The 15,584-nt window shown below is 52.5% G+C and overlaps 1 protein-coding gene across 1 annotated transcript; it reads left to right on the top strand.

Annotated features, from left to right (window-relative positions):
- Window positions 1–138: 138 nt before the first annotated feature.
- Window positions 139–7,526, top strand: topbp1 (DNA topoisomerase II binding protein 1). The gene is made up of 27 exons (XM_068748024.1): window positions 139–225; window positions 316–450; window positions 523–666; window positions 764–945; window positions 1,096–1,289; window positions 1,383–1,559; window positions 1,654–1,820; window positions 1,908–2,071; window positions 2,185–2,414; window positions 2,498–2,823; window positions 3,028–3,200; window positions 3,283–3,494; window positions 3,600–3,916; window positions 4,075–4,260; window positions 4,341–4,456; window positions 4,537–4,660; window positions 5,044–5,184; window positions 5,271–5,360; window positions 5,442–5,644; window positions 5,743–5,954; window positions 6,033–6,175; window positions 6,268–6,364; window positions 6,473–6,636; window positions 6,714–6,842; window positions 6,919–7,008; window positions 7,105–7,266; window positions 7,398–7,526. The coding sequence occupies exons 1-27, from the start codon at window positions 139–141 to the stop codon at window positions 7,524–7,526; spliced, it is 4,494 nt and encodes a 1,497-aa protein (XP_068604125.1).
- The last annotated feature ends 8,058 nt before the right edge of the window (window positions 7,527–15,584 follow it).

Here is a 15,584-nt window from a genome sequence, read left to right as displayed (position 1 = left end):
TCCCGAACCGATGATAGTTTATAGTGATATGAGTCTGTTCTGGACTCGGAAGCTAACTTGCGGCTAAAGCCGGCGAAGGCTCATTTGTAAACAAACGACAGCCTTTTCATTGGTTCGCTTTCACCTCGCAGATTGAACATGTCCAAAGGAAACAGAGAAGACTTCATTGTTAAGTTTGTGGAAAGTAAAGGCCAGAAAACACACAATGCTGTTAAGGCTTATGAGGTAAGCGCCAGCTGGGTGAAAGCTACTATTGATTATTGTGTGTTTTTGTCCTGCCTCATATCGATGATGCTCCGTCGTTTCTACACACAGGCCGTTTTGGAGCTGCAGTCTGAGAAACACTTGAAAACCATCGACGAAGACGCCATTTTACAGATGAACCAGAAGGACAAGTCTCTTTTTGTCTTCAGCAGTTTCGCCACCCCGGCGTTTCTGCACTGCAAAAAGGTCTGACTCGGCCTTTAATGTCGGTGTTGAAACATCCTCTGCCATGATAATCCTCTCTTGTCTCCCGTGTAGCTCGCTTGCCGCGTGGTGAGTCCCCTGGTTGTGTTGTACTGCCTGCAGCAGCAGCATTGCGTCCCCAAAGCCGAGAAGCCCGTCTATAACATGGCCATGGCTGACGTTACCATTTCCTGCACAAGCCTGGAAAAAGCAACGCGGGTTTGTTCGGCTTTATTTATTTGTGGTTTGGTCTTCTAGTCTTTAAAGCGTTTTAGAAACTGTCCGTCTGTCTCTCTCTCTCTCTCTCTCTCTGCAGACGGAGGTGATGGATCTGGTGCAGCTCATGGGTGGACGGGTCTATCTTGACCTAAATGTCTCTGTCACTCACCTGATCGCAGGAGAGGTGGGCAGCAAGAAATATTTGGTTGCTGCCAGTCTGGGAAAGCCCATTCTGCTACCGGCATGGGTGAACGCCTGCTGGGAGCGATCTCAGGACAGGTTTGTTCCCCGCATCACAAGGAACATTTCTATTCTGACCTCTGCTCGAGAGAGATCAGAATGTACTCGCCTGACGTCACCAAGTATTTAATCAAAATCCCAATAGTTTGGGTACTTTATTCATAGCTAATGACTTTGCGTGTTCTTCAGCCTGTTCAGGTACACAGACCTGCCCGTTGAGGACTTCCTGTGCCCCGTGCTGCGTGGCTGTACGGTCTGCGTGACGGGCCTGTCCGGCACCGAGCGCAAAGAGGTTCAGCGGCTCTGTGAGCGCCACGGAGCCGCTTACTCCGGCCAGCTCAAAATGAACGAGTGCACCCACCTGATCGTTAGCCAACCGACAGGCAAGTAGCGGCAGCTCCAGCTCGCCGGGCGGTTGGGTCTCCATTTTAAGCCCCGTTGCTGTCATGATCCTGAATATTTGTATTTGCTTGCAGGTCAGAAGTACGAGTGTGCGCGGAGGTGGAATGTGTACTGCGTGTCTCTGCACTGGCTGTTTGACAGCATCGAGAAGGGATTTTGCCAAGATGAGAGCCGATATACCGTGGAACGCGACGCATCGAGAGCCGACCGACCGCAGACGTCTACCCCTACGGGCACCGACAAGACGGACGGCGAGTCCCGGGCTGATGGCGCTCCTCTTTGATGTTTAAGACGCGGCGTTTTTCGGGACATTTAAAATGATGAATCCTGCTTTTTCTCCTCCAGGGGGTTCGTCTCTCTTGAGCTTGAGCCAGATCTCCGTGAATGCCAGCAGGACGATAAATGACACCGCCCTCACCAACGGCACCATCAGCCGTCTGGAGGCGCCAGACCCCAAAGACAGCCTGGACCTCACCGTCTGCCCCGCTGATGATATTCTGGATGGCTGTAAGGTCAGTAGTGGAAATCGTTCCTTTCAGACGGAGGGGGAACTCTTGATTTCGACGGAAGGGTTTTGTTTATTGTCACGTATCGTCCAGCTGTATCTGTGCGGCCTGCCGGCGAAGAAGCTGGAGAAGCTGCGGCGTCTGGTTAACTCTGCAGGAGGTCTGCGCTTCAACCAGCCCAGTGAGGATCTCACACACGTGGTCATGGGAGAGCTGGACCAGGACCTCAAGAGTTTTCTCTCCAAGGTGACACACAGGTATGTAAATGAGTATTTCTGCTTCATGATGATACCTGTATGTCGAGGTATTGCCCGTATTATGTGTGTTTTTGGCTGTTGAGATCCTGTTTTGTGTGTGTGTTGCCTCCCAGGCCTCATGTAGTGACGCTGCAGTGGCTGCTGGACAGTTTCAACAAAGGCAGCCTGCTCCCAGAAGCTGCCTTCCTCCACCCTGACTGTCCGCCTCCCGCTGCAGCTGCCCAGCGTCCCTCCATCTACAGGCCCTCGGCTGCTCCTCCGGCGGCCAGTCCCAGCACCCCCAGGCATACGAGAGCAGAGGAAGACCTGCTATCACAGTACATGGACGACGACCCGACGGTAGGTAAGTATCTGTTGCTGAAGAATTTGCTCCAGAGATCTTGTTTTATCGACCGAAGGTCGTCTGAATTCTCTTTTATTTTCCAGTTGATATGCTCCAGCCAGGAAACGACAGCAGCGCGGCTCCGGAGCCTCGGCCTGACCTCGGCGCAGCAAGTGAGAGCGGAGAACCGGCGGCAGACTCGACCCTAGGGGGGGGGGAGCCCAGCGAGGCGGGTCTGTTCTCCGGGAAGCGTTTCCTTCTCGTGGGCTTCGGCGCCGAGGCAGAGGCCCAGCTTTCTGTACTGGTGACAGAGAACGGAGGCCGGGTGCGGATGGGACGCACGCGCGTCGTCGCGGACTACGCAGTGGTCCCGCTGTTGGGCTGTTCGGTCGAGGCCACGGTCAATGAGGTCGTCACGGATACCTGGCTGGTGAGATCGCAGTTTCCTTTTTTTCTTTTTTATTGTTCTCGTGTCAAAAGGTTTTCTTGGTGCTGCTTGTTTCATTTTTTTTTTTAAGTAACCTCAACAAATTCTGAGGCAAAAGTTATGAAGAAATCGTTTCTGACGTTTAATTGTGAAACAAAAATGTCTCCGTTTTTGTTCTGTGAGCTCTATCGTGTGGTTTGTCGTCAGGCCATGTGTGTGGAGAGGGGGCGTGTCCTCCGGCTGTCCTCCAACCCTTTGTTCACCCCCGTTCCCGCCATGGACGGACGTTTTCCTCTCAGAGATTGCGTCCTCTCTGTCAGCCAGTTCACCGGGGCAGAGAGGGAGTCTCTGGTGGAGCTGGCCAAACACCTCGGCGCTGAGTACGGCCGCTTTCCATCTCACGTGAGTGTTCGGCGTTGGGACAAACGCTAAAGCCGCTTCGTTTCTCCGTCTCGCCGGCAGCGTCCAGGATTACTTTGTGCGCCTGGCCAACCGGAAGAAAGGCATGCTGGCCAGCACTCATCTGGTGCTGCAAACCCCCGAAGGCACGAAGTACCAGGCGGCGAAGAAGTGGGGGCTCCCGGCGGTCACCGTGCGCTGGCTTTTGGAGTCTGTCCGGACCGGACAGCGGCCAGAGGAACGCCGCTTTCTCGTCGACCTGCCGCCCACGCCAGGTCAGAGGAAGCGTCTGTTTTTATTTTCATTGGCGGAATAAAAACCGACTTCCAATTTAAATCCTTCCTGACTCCCGGCGTTGTCGCGACGATCTCGCTCTACAGAGAGGGATGACGAGAGTTTTGTCGGTGGCTCCCAGAAGCCCGCCGTGCCCCCGCCGGCGCGCTTGTCTCCAGAGATCCCGTTGCTGGGCCTCCAGAGCAGCAAGGCCGTCACGCCGCTGGATTTGGGCCGCTTCCGGAGCAAAGCGTTTCACTCCGTCCTGGATGAGATGAAGCCGAAAGAGGACGTCAGCACCCCCAAACGGAATCGGGAGGAGGACCAACGGGACGCCGTTCAGAAGGAGCCCTCGCTGAAGCTCGACACGCCCTCTCGTTTCCTCAGCAGGGATCAGCTGTTCAGGCCGTCCTTCAACGTCACGGTTTGGAAATATGAAGGAGGAACAGAGTCCAATGCCAGAATTATATTTGTCTTACTTTGTTTTAAGGCTCTGGTGATGTATCGTGAGCTGTTTGAGACCTTTAAATGCATTTGGTGTGGGTTTTATTTTTATTATTTTTTTCATTAACCTTTATTTAGGACGCACTCGGAGCACTAGAAACTCCAGCAGGAAGAGCCAAACCAGGAGGGAAGCTGGAAACTCCCCTGACTGATATCGTTCAGAGGAACCTGAAGGTGGCGCTAGCGAACAGCAGACGAAACGACGCCGCCGATATGCAGTCGGCCTCCGCCAGCCCCCAACTCAACAAAACGGCCGAGAGGAAGGTACAGAAAGAACGAAACGGAGGGGACTGTTGGCGTCAGGCGGTCCAGAAATGCCCCGTTTATTTTATTCCGCTTGTCAGGTCCCGGGGGAAGACGCCGGCCCTCTGACCGGCGCGGTGATCTGCGTTTCAAAGAAGCTCAGCAGGACGCAGAGTGAGCTCAACGCCATCGCCGCCTCGCTCGGCGCCGCCTTCAGGTATCCGGCACGTGTTTTTATCTCCACCGGACGCTTCCAGCCTGAAATCGGTAAAATCGTTTCACCGACTTTCTCTTTAGATGGACTTGTGACGACACGGTGACCCACTACGTCTACCAGGGTCGCGTCGGGGACAGCAGCCGGGAGTACAGGGGGGTGAAGGAGCGGGCACTCCGCGTGGTCTCCCAGCACTGGCTGCACGCCGTACGTCCCCCCCCCCCCCCCCCCTGCCTGCCTGTCGGGCTTCACTGTTCAGCTTGTAGAGAGTTAGATCTTCCATTAGAGGAATTAAGTCATCGTTTAGATACCCGTCGTTTAAAATGGGATCATATTTCCACGGCGGATGATTGGCTTTGGGCTTCGTGCTGTCGTTCAGTATTCATTTAGCACATTTCACCTGGGGGGGGCGAAGGGGGGGGGGGGGGGGTAATAATTACTCCATCGACAAGAGTAGAATATTTAATCAAAAAGAGCGCTTTGATATGTTAATCTCCCAGACAGATGGGACTCTGTCTGTGCTGCCGCCTTAGTCCCCCCCCCCCTCCCCCCCCGGAGCTTTGCAGCTAACACGTTGTTGTCTTGTGCAGTGCGCTGAGGAGCAGAGGCGCGTCCCGGAGTCGCTGTATCCGTTCACCTACAACCCCAAAATGAGCCTGACCCTCAGCCAGAGGTCTCCGCCTTTAACGCGGACACAAGTTAGAGGCGTCGCCGAGGCCGAGGGCGACACGGTGGGTCGCATGGTCGCGCATCGAGTCGTTGCCGTTAGCCTAACAGCAGCCGCCTTTAAACGCAGCGATACGTTTACTCTCCGTAGTGCGGGCCCATCGCGGACGAAGCCGCCGCCTCACGCCGCGTGAGTGACGGAGGCGTAGAAGAGGAGGTGCGAGACGCCGCAGATAGAAGTGGTGCGTGTCTCTCTGCGATTTTCATTTCATTCCATCGGCTATTGATTATTGGATAGAACCAATCGTTGCCGTTATCCGGGGGGGTTTCAGAGACTTTGGAGATGAGGGAGAACCTGCAGAGGCAGCTGCAGGAGATCATGTCAGCCACCAGGCTGACGACGGGGAGGAGGCGTACCTCGGTCAGGCTCAGCAGGCTGGGGTCGGGGGGGGCGGACTCGGGCCCCCACACACCCGACGGGGGCCGTGGACGCTGTGGGAGCAGGCGTACCCTTGAAGCTCTGAGGTAGGAACTAAAGTTTAAATTGTTCACTTACTTCCTGAACAAATTAAATCCTCTTCCTCCTCTTCCTCTTCCTCCTCCTCCTCCCGCCCCGATTTCAGGGTTTCCAGAGAAGCAGCGATGGACGTAAACACGGAGCCATCTCAGAGCGAGCAGATCGTTTGGGACGACCCGACGGCGAGGGAGGAGCGGGCCAAGCTGGCTGATCATTTACAGTGGCCCGGGAGTCCCTCGCAACGCTTTGAGCCCCCCGCTGCAGAAAACGGCCCCCGGCTCACCGACTCCATGACGGACTCTGAGCTGGTGGAGATGGGTAAGACACGAGGGGGGGGGGGGAGTATTTTACAAATACCCGGTAGAAACCTGAACGTGTTTTATTGCGTCCTCCCAGCTGCTTGTGATGTCATCGACCAGCACATGAGCAGAAAGGCCTCAACGCCTCCAACGAGGCAGCCGGCAACCAACATCCTCACGCCCGAAGCCCCCAGCATCGCCTTCCCCACCGCCAACCCCCCGGTGGCGCCGGAGCCGCAGGTGGGAGACGCTGAAACGCTCCGCTCCGGACCGGACCGTCGCTCTCATTAAAAGGAGGCGCTGCTCCTAAACGCTTTGCTTTTCCCCCTCAGGAGGAGAGCGAGGAGGAAAAGCCGCCGCCCAGATTTCAGCTGTCCTCCCTCAGCCCGCAGGAGCGCATCGATTACAGTCACCTCATCGAGGAGCTCGGTAGGTGGCGCTAATCCCCGCGGCTCGCCGCTGCACCTCATCGACCGGAACTCGCGGAGGAATATTTAGCTAAATAAACGAAGCGCGTTTCGCTGCTTGTGCCTGCAGGCGGCGTCGTCCTGGACAAGCAGTTCTTTGACTCCAGCTGTTCGCACATCATCGTCGGGACTCCTCTGCGCAACGAGAAGTACCTGGCGGCCATGGCGGCGGGTAAATGGATCCTGCACCGCTCCTACCTGGAGGCGTGCCGCCCCGTCTGTCGCTTCCTCCCGGTCAGAATCTCATTATTTGGCATCGGCGGCAAAGTTTTACCCGTCAGACTGGAAAAGACTTTTTCCTTCCTCCGCAGGAGGAGGAGTTTGAGTGGGGCAGCGGCTCCATCCTGGATGCGTTGCCCTCCATCACCACCCAGCAAAGGAGATTAGCGTTAGCCGCCATACGCTGGAGAACGTCCCTGCAGGGATGCTGCCAGCAGAGGGTGCTCACAGGAACACAGATTACTGTGTTGTATTATCAGGGCTGGGGGGGGGGTTTAAGCATTTCCTGTTCTCCAGGGAGCCTTCAGCGGATGGACGGTCATGCTGAACATCGACCAGAACAGAGAATCGGGCTTCCGGCGGCTGCTGCAGTCTGGAGGAGCAAAGGTTCGGTGTTTTTTTCCGTTTCTCATTACTCTTTAAATTCTGAGATCAGACAAACCGGTGAAATAAACATTTCAAACCGGCGGTTCCTCCCTGCAGGTCCTGCCGAGCCCCTCCTCTTCCCTCTACCAGGAAACCACCCACCTCTTCGCAGACTTCAGCCGACTGAAGCCCGGGGACTTCAGGGTCGACGTCGCGGAGGCTTCCTCGCAGGGAGTCACGTGCTTGAAGCCGGAGTACATCGCCGATTACCTCATGCAGGTCGGGCGGCGCTGCGTCGTTTTAAGTTCCTGATTCCGACGCACACGTCAGGATATTTTTTATCCTGCTTTCTGGCAGTAGATTCGTTATTAAAGATGTGTGTTTTTTTTTTGTTTATTTAAATCTTCCAGGAGCCGGCCCCGCCCATGGAGCTGTACTACTTGACTCAGCCCCCCTCCGGAGAGACGCCGGGCGCCGCGTCACGGAAGCGTAAAGCCACGGTGGAGCGCTCCAGCAAGAAGAAGTCCCGTCTGAACTGAAACGCTCGATGTTCTCGTTTCAGCGTTCCGGTCTGAACAGTAACTGTAAATTAGATTTTGTTTATCGCTTTAGAATAAAATGAATTTCATTCTTACGTCACTCCGGCATCTGGCGTCGCTGCTGTCTGAGCGCAGTGTCGTCATCTGGCCTCTTGGGGGCAGTGTATCCCCGTCTGTGTGATAATGCCTTCATGTATTTTGTGTAAAACTATAATTGTGTAATACAGTACTTAATTTAATGTTGAGGAATGATATTTATATTTAAACGACTTTGTTGTCGATTCGGGCTTTGGTACTGAGATGGTAGATTAGAACTTTTATATCTCATTTCCAAACAGCTCGACTGGTTTAATCACTTCACTCTGAATGAAAGTTATTAAATGTCTGTTTTAGTTTTCCTTATGCTTTAATCCCCCTGATTTGATTCTTAGATTAAAAACATCTGTTTAGAGAGGATCACCATTACTGCAGCTCGGCGGCACTCACTTTACCCTCCTTTTCTAAACAAATCTGTAACGGAGCTCAGCTCGTAATAATTTGGATCGCGCCACAACCTGATGGATTGTGATTTATTATCATTATTACTCATAAAAGTCAACAGGTGCCCCGTGGATGTGGGCTCACCGCCCACCTTGTAGGGGGGGGGGGGGGGGGGGGGGGTCACGACTTGAGTTTCCCCCCCAGGGCCGTGAGGTAACTTAAATGTAGTGACGGGCGAGTTTTCAGGCTGATTCTCCGCACAGGGAGGAAACCGCAGCCCCCCCCCCCCCCCCTCATTAAAATTCCTTCCTCGTCCGTTGGACAGAACAGCCTCCTCCGGTTTGGTGGTGGCACCGTGCGTCCACGCGCGCCGCAGATTGCGCACCACGGATAGCAGCTCGTCGCCGGCGGGAGGAAAAGGTTGGCGCGGGCAGCTCGTGACTGACGTTTCTCCGCGCATGGGGGGGGGGGGGCTGGAAACATGTGCGCACGGGAGGTGTGAAGCGTGACGCGGCGGCTTTCGGGGTCTCTCGGATACCGGAGCTTGTGTGCAGGTAAGGCGCGTCAGGCTCATCAAACCTGTCAGAGTATCGATTATGATCAGAATCCGATTTGTTGAAATCGTGGAGGAAGGTTTCCCGGCGGGCAGCGAGCCATCAGTGTATGGATCTACCTCTGGTCCGTGCGTGTACTTGGGGCGGGGGGGGGGGGGGGGGGGGGGGTAATAAGAAGGTGAGTTTTATGAGATTGGACTTTATTTTGGAAGGAAGGAAGCCATCAATCTTGAAGATCTCAGGGAAGCGGCTTTAAACGCAACGCAGCCTTGAACGCACCGTCATTCAGCATGGGGCCCCCCAGCGCTGTTTTCAGGCGGGGGGGGCGAGGGGGGTATAGAGCGCAGTTTAAAGTGTGTACTAATTGAACTTGCCAGATTCTCTCCATTGTGGACCCCCCCCCCATTCCTTTGTTCTGGGGCAAAGTCCTCCAGTGCAGTGTGTGTGGGTGTGTGTGTGTGGGGGGGGGGGCGTTGACATCTGTAGCTGACAGCTTCCTCGGGGCATGCTGACATGCTGTGGGTTCAGGCTGAAAGGTCTTTATTTTGGGTTATTTCTGAAGGTTTATTTACATGTGATCCAGCGTTTGTAGCTAAATATTGAAATCTATCCTTTTATTAATCAATAAAAGTTCAATCAGTCATTAAAACTGAGAAGCTTCTGCTTCTGCGTCTTTTGAATCGAGCAGCAGAAAGGCTGCTGATTCCTCCGGGTTCATCCTCCGGGCATCTTAGATGGTTTCATCCGATTCATGAATGATCAAAGATTTCGGGGATTCTTTCCCGTAGAATACATGATCAGTTTTCTGATGCTTTCTGCACGTTGGAGGTCAGCGTGTCGCTGTGATATCTGCAAGTCAACGTAATAACAATCTCCACAGCTGCTCCCTTATCACCAGGGCGAGGAAAAATCTCAGCGTTCCCATCCAAGATGGCCGACCTCTCTAAAATAAACGGACGGAGAGGAAGTTCAAGGAAATGGGGAAACTCTCCAATCCGGCCGGGGTTCGTGTCCCGCCACGAGTGATCCTATCGGTTTGAGAGTTTCCCACCGGATGAGAAGGAGCCGGAGATTCCAAAACGTTCTCTCTCAAGCCTTTCTGCTAGTTAGAGTCGTATCAGACCGGCCTTTTGAGGGTCTCTCTGATAAAAGCAGGTGATGTGGTGCCTCAGGTAACTAAATAAAAAACGCCTGCACTAGTCTGTAGCAGGAAAAGTGGTTACAGGAGAAAAGGGGGGGGGGGGGGGTGGTAATGAACAACCAACCAGCATGTTGATTAAAGGGGGCGACAGCCATGCAAAGATAAGAGGGACGTGACCGTCGGAGCATGAGGTGTTTACGGGGGGGGGGGGGGGGGGGATTCCTGACATTCCTCAGCTTCAGCCATGCCACTCCGATCTGCACCTCCACCCACCAGTGCCCCCCCCCCGTGTGCCAAAAAGGGACCCGAGGGGCCACCCTGAATGGGTTATTTAAGGCAGAATAATGCGATCGCGCTAATAAGGCAGGCTAAAGAACAATGGCTGCTAAATCGTTGGGTGGGCGGGACTAAGGGTGGCCGCTCCGTTCTGATTTGTCGAGTGAGTTTGGAATAAAAAAGGGCTTCACATTTTAACATTCATTTTAAAAAGCAAGTCTCTCCCTCCGCTCACCGAGAAAAGTGCTTTTAAAGAAATAAGAAATCGAATCTCCAGCTTCTTTTGCTATTCCGTCACCAAACGACACATAAAAAGCCTTTTATCTTTTTATCAGAGAGCCTTTCAGCGGGCGCTCCATCAACATCAAAGCCCGTTTACTGGCCTGACGCATCCGATGGAGGCTGCGGATTAATGCGCCGCCATACGTTGAGGAGCGAGGAGCCCTCGACCTGCAGGCCACATGCCCAAACACACGCCCTCTGCTTTTATAACCGAAGCCAGCCGGTCACACTCAAGCTGAGACCGAGCCGGGGACAGCGCCAACGCCAACGCCAACGCCAACGCCAACGCCAACGCCAGGATGTATGGCGGTCCTGAGTTTGGTCTCTGCGTGCTGCCCGTGCGGCATATATCTCATTTCATGGCTCCTGGAGAGCCTGATTGATGGGCGGGGGGGGCTGGAGTCCTCTTGTGAGGTCACCTGAGGTAAAGGCACATACGAAGAAGATGGGTGTGGGGGGGGAGGGGGGGGGAGGCAGCATTAATACTAAATAAGACGGAATAAGTTGTCAGGCTCTCCAAATCAATCCTCACACACGCCGTTTAAAAGAAAAACTGCATGATAACGCAGCGGGACGTCACCTGGAGTGTGTGTGGTGTGTGTGTGTGTGTGTGTGTGTGTGTGTGTGGTGCCGGTGGCTTCATCACCATGGAGACAGCGGCATTAGCTCATAAGGCTAGCGTGTACAGCGTCAGAGCGATGCCTTGCTTTGTGACGATCCAGCCATCGGGACATATTCCCTCTTCCCCTCCTGCAGTTGCTGTTTTCACATTTTATACATTCGTACGTTTCTGCCTCTGAGCCACTGAGATAGAAACCCCCCCCCCAGATCTTCCCGTTTTGTGCCGTGGCGCCCGGCGAGAACGACGGGCAGCAGTAGCCAACATGAAACTGCTGGGTTGATGCGCAGGATGTCTCTGAAGCGGTTTAGGAGGCGTGAAACTCTCCTGCAGCGGCTGCACCGATTGTTCCCGTCCCTGATGGGCGTCCCTGCACGGCTGTTGTGGAATTAACTCCTCATCTCGTTGCTCGCTTCGCACACGCAGACTTTGGGCTCGTGATTTGCAGAGCTGAGGAGGTTCGAGTCTGAAACCAGAGGTTGCAGCTTCAGGACCGGTTGAATGAAGACATCGTTTTCTTAAAGAGAACGTTCAACGTCCGACTATTCTGAAATGTTCAATGTATTTATGGTGTTGGCATCGCAGTGCACGCTAATGCGCTGTTGACCTTGAGAGCACCTTGAGAGTTAAATGTCCCGCCCCCAGCCTTTGTTCCTGCCGATAATTCTGTTTGCACACAGAAGTGGGAGAAACAAAGTCATTTTCATCCGCCTGAAGATAAAGACGGCTGACAAATGTAAGGAAAGCCCCGACGTAATCAGTAGCGAAGCTGCAAAATGTGTGAATTCAATTCAAAGCATTCAAAGGCAAAGAGAAAACGTGAAGGTTGCCGTGAATAAAAGGATTTTTCAGATACGCAGATTTTATTTAGCAGCATTGAGAGTTTTTTTTCCTGCACAAAGTGAGATCATTGCTTGTTTTAGTAGCAGGAAAATGAACTCTATTGTCTTCAGTTCACTGGTCTGGAATCCTCCATCGCCGGCTGATGACTAATGGAGGAAAGCGCGGAATCTTTTCTGTCTTTGATTCGTCACTCGTTTATTTGTCCTCCGAGATTCGTGACGTCTAAGAACAAAGCTTCCATAACCGTGTGTGTCCGCGCGTGTGTGTGTGTGTGTGTGATGTCACAGGTCCCATCTAAACCGTGCTGAGTCTGCCGTGTTCCTCTGTCATTTACCTATTCATTAATTCAGCCATGATCGATGGCACAGGATCAAAAGCTCTGGTGATTAAACGTCTGTCGGTGACACATTCTCCTCCTGGAGAGCGTTTGATGAACTGCCCGTCGGTGCAGACGCAAACGTCGGCGCCCCGAGATGATGCGGTGCGAACGTCTCGGACGGGCGTTGTTAATCATCGTCCCGAGTGTTTGCACAGATTGAATCATTATTCCTCTAAAAAGCATCCATCAGAGAGCGCATTTGACGGCTGCTGCATTTTTAATCCGCGCTAAAGGTCACGTCTTAAAGGACAGAGGTCGTTCACTCAAATAGTCTTGAGGTTTTGAGGCTAACGCCCTGATCCTCTTGCTCAACGCTGCTTCTTGTGTTGGAGTTGTGTCTGATTTCAAAACAGATACTCAATAATTGTCTTGTTTTGCTCGCGGCGGCGGCGGCGGCGGCTGAGCCTGGCACCGTGAGACGGATGGCAATTATCAGCTGCACGGCCCAGTTTCACAGATTATTTTTGGATGCTTTCAGGATATTAATGGCTGCTTCTCATTGGAGATCACAACAAGGTGTGAACCGGGAGCGTTTCCAAGGTGGTCCACGTGTCGGGAGCGTCTTCACCTCAGTGCTTCATCCTGGGTGTGTAATCTGTTACTTTCAGCTTCCCGACGGGAAATCTTTGGAACCTTTGGACGTTCTCTACGGCTGTCGCTCATCTCGTTCCCTCATCCCAGTTGGCTCCGCGCAGCCTCTGCTTTGCTATTCTGCTTTTCATTCCTGCCATTGTCACAAGACAAGAGGCTGCGTCGAGAGGTAAATTTAGGAATGAGCGAGGAGCTTCCTGGAGCGTTGTGTGTGTGTGTGTGCGTGTGTGTGTGTGTGTGTGCTTTACTGAAACGGGAAGTGCAGAAACACTCTGGAAAGAATATCTACTTCCTCCTTTGGAATGCAGATTCCCGTGCATGCCGAAGGTCCTCGCTTCCCGTCCTGACTCGGCTTCTGTTGGTAAAGGAAGAGATGCATTTCAAGACGGACAGGAAGGGAAATGTGGTCAAGGCTTTGGAATTCACTGCCTTCATTGTTCAGGAGCCTTTTTTCCTACTTTTGAATTTCCTTTTATAGATTCCTTTGTTGAAGCATTTGCAAAGGTTAACTCGATCTACGAGTTATTATTCCCGCTCATAAAGACGTTCCAATCCCGCGTGCTTCATTTGAAGCTTTTTATTTGGATGTAAAATTTAGAAGTTCACTTGTTTTGATTCATCACAGCTTTCCATGCAGGATTTCACAATAAAAGTCAGATTTTTCTACTTACAGTAAGATATGTAAAAGTCGTCTGGTTTTATCTGACCCCCCCCCCCCCCCCCCCAGTGGAAATCCTCATCCCAAAAGTGGGAAAAACCTTTATTAATAATGATAACCTGCGTTCCATCGGAGGCCAACCGTTTGTTTTCGTTCTCAACAGTCGGCGTGTTGCAATAAGCCGGTTCCCACCCTGTTACATGCGTTGTGATGGTCGGAGGGGATTAAGCGTGTTTTTTCCTGCATCCATGTTTTGTTGTGGGTGAAGTAACAGAGAAGAGTAAGGCCACGCCCACGCCCAGATGGGGCAACCCTGGGTTTGTCATCCTGCACCATTCTGAACGAGTGAACACGCTTTTGATGTGACCCGTTGCTTGGTGCCGTGAATCCTTCGCCGTGCAGCCCGAATGCAAACCGGCCTCCTTCCACAGGCGCCTGCTTTATAAAGCAAACACCTTTTATTGATCGAGTCGGGCTGTAGCGTCCACTGGGCTCTCCGCAGTCTCAACGGAGCCTTGGGCTGATGTCTTCGGTGCAGAGGGACACCGACAGAACAAGGTGCACGTGCGTGCACGTACACAAAGTTGTAGGGTTTTAATGATCACTGAAGAATTGGCATGAAAAGTGTCATTTAAAGCACTTTACTCATCAGAATTCAGCTTGCATCGTTGAACAAATGTCAATCCCTGATCGTAATAATTGCTTGCCCTTTTCCTTTTGCGAGCTGACACTTACATGATGAGTCGAAATGACAAATTCTCTGTGGTGAAGCGGAGAAATGTAAAATTGGAGTAACTCTTTAAGCTTGTTTTCTCGTCTCTTATAAGAAGTACTAATGCTTTGTAAGATCCTGTGGCGGCTTGTCCATCCGGCGGTGATCAAATCGATCGATCGATGAGGTCATCAAACGGCTCCCAGACTATTTCTCTGGTGTGAATTAAGATTCTAGCGAGACGGAAGCTTGAGATGAGACTTTGATCAGATGAGCATCACAAAGGGCAAAGAATTCACACTTTCATTTTCTGTTCGCCTCAGCCGGGGGTCGCTTAAGGAGAGGAGGAGGAGGAGGGAGGCAGAGGAGGAGGGGAGGATATTTATGACGACAGTAGCGAGGCTGAGCTGCATCCCAATGTCTCTTCTTTTTACTGTCTGGCTAAATTCGTCTCTGGGGGGGCGGGGGGGGGGGGGGGGGTAAGATAGTACAGAAGAATTGTAGGTAATACAGGTGTCTGAGTCTCCGGGTGTGTTACTCCATGTGTCGTCAATAACAATCAAAAAACACGGTTACCCGCGTGGGATGTCTTATAGGAGGAATCCATCAATGGGGAGTCGTCGAGCAGCGTTCCACTCCGTGGCGTTCCATACATGGAATTGTGTTGTGAAGCGTCGCTTCTTCTGTTTCCGTTGTCTCTGTGCCCTCGTCGTGATTGGTCCACTCGCTTCCTGCTGATGTGTCGCATGAGGTGGGCAGATTTGTGTCCTCTGTAGTGGAGTCTTCTGTTGGCTAATATTCAAACCGACCCGGTTTCTCCACTGGCTGCCAACATTTTAATGCAACGCTGGGTCTTAAGTCCAGAAGAGACTCTGTACCCTCGAGACTTGATTAACTGACTTGTGTCTCAAAAGTAATGGGTTCTAACTTGGACTGGACTGCTGTGTGACTAGACTTTACGCCTCCAAGATTTAAATTGATTTGAGAAAACACACGAGACCTGCATTGATTACGTCAAACGGGGGGCTGGTATATTAAGGACTTGACATGAACTTGAGGACTTAAACCCGAGCTTGGACTAGACAAACTCGACCTATTTGAGACTTGTGACATTCTTTTCTCATTCTCGGTCTGAAAATAGGACTTGATTTCAAGTTGAATTGTGACTTGACTTTAAAGGAAGACTTGACTTCACATGACACTTGATGGTTGGGCACGCTCTTGTGACTCGGTACCGTTTACCTCCACGCCCACGTAGTCTGTTCCATGTTCCTAAAGCTACGCGAGGCTACTTTCCACGCCTGCTCTGATCTATCGTTATAGCGATCGGTCCTAGCGGTGAGTAATGAAGAGCACGCCGCCGGTATTCGCGTCCTCCTCCGTCGGCCCCGAGTGCTGCTCCCCCCCCCCCCGAGTGGGAGTAGTTCACAAATGGAGATTCATTCATCCTGCGGGAGCCACAACGAGCTCCTCCATTGTTGATGCGATACGAGAGCGAAGCTGACATTTTGTGTTTTTGGCAC

The sequence above is a fragment of the Brachionichthys hirsutus genome, chromosome 14, assembly GCF_040956055.1.
Source record: "Brachionichthys hirsutus isolate HB-005 chromosome 14, CSIRO-AGI_Bhir_v1, whole genome shotgun sequence".
In the NCBI taxonomy this organism is placed as follows: domain Eukaryota; kingdom Metazoa; phylum Chordata; class Actinopteri; order Lophiiformes; family Brachionichthyidae; genus Brachionichthys; species Brachionichthys hirsutus.
Note: the sequence above shows the minus strand (reverse complement) of the source record. Positions and strands in the feature narration are given on the sequence as shown.

What these genes read in the sequence shown, in the direction of transcription:
- topbp1 (XM_068748024.1), top strand. Translation starts at nt 139, where the DNA reads ATGTCCAAAGGAAACAGAGAAGACTTCATTGTTAAGTTTGTGGAAAGT. An exon ending in CGTTTCTGCACTGCAAAAAG is followed by an intron (nt 451 to 522) that starts GTCTGACTCGGC and finishes TCTCCCGTGTAG; the next exon opens with CTCGCTTGCCGCGTGGTGAG. An exon ending in CTCTCCAAGGTGACACACAG is followed by an intron (nt 2,072 to 2,184) that starts GTATGTAAATGA and finishes GTTGCCTCCCAG; the next exon opens with GCCTCATGTAGTGACGCTGC.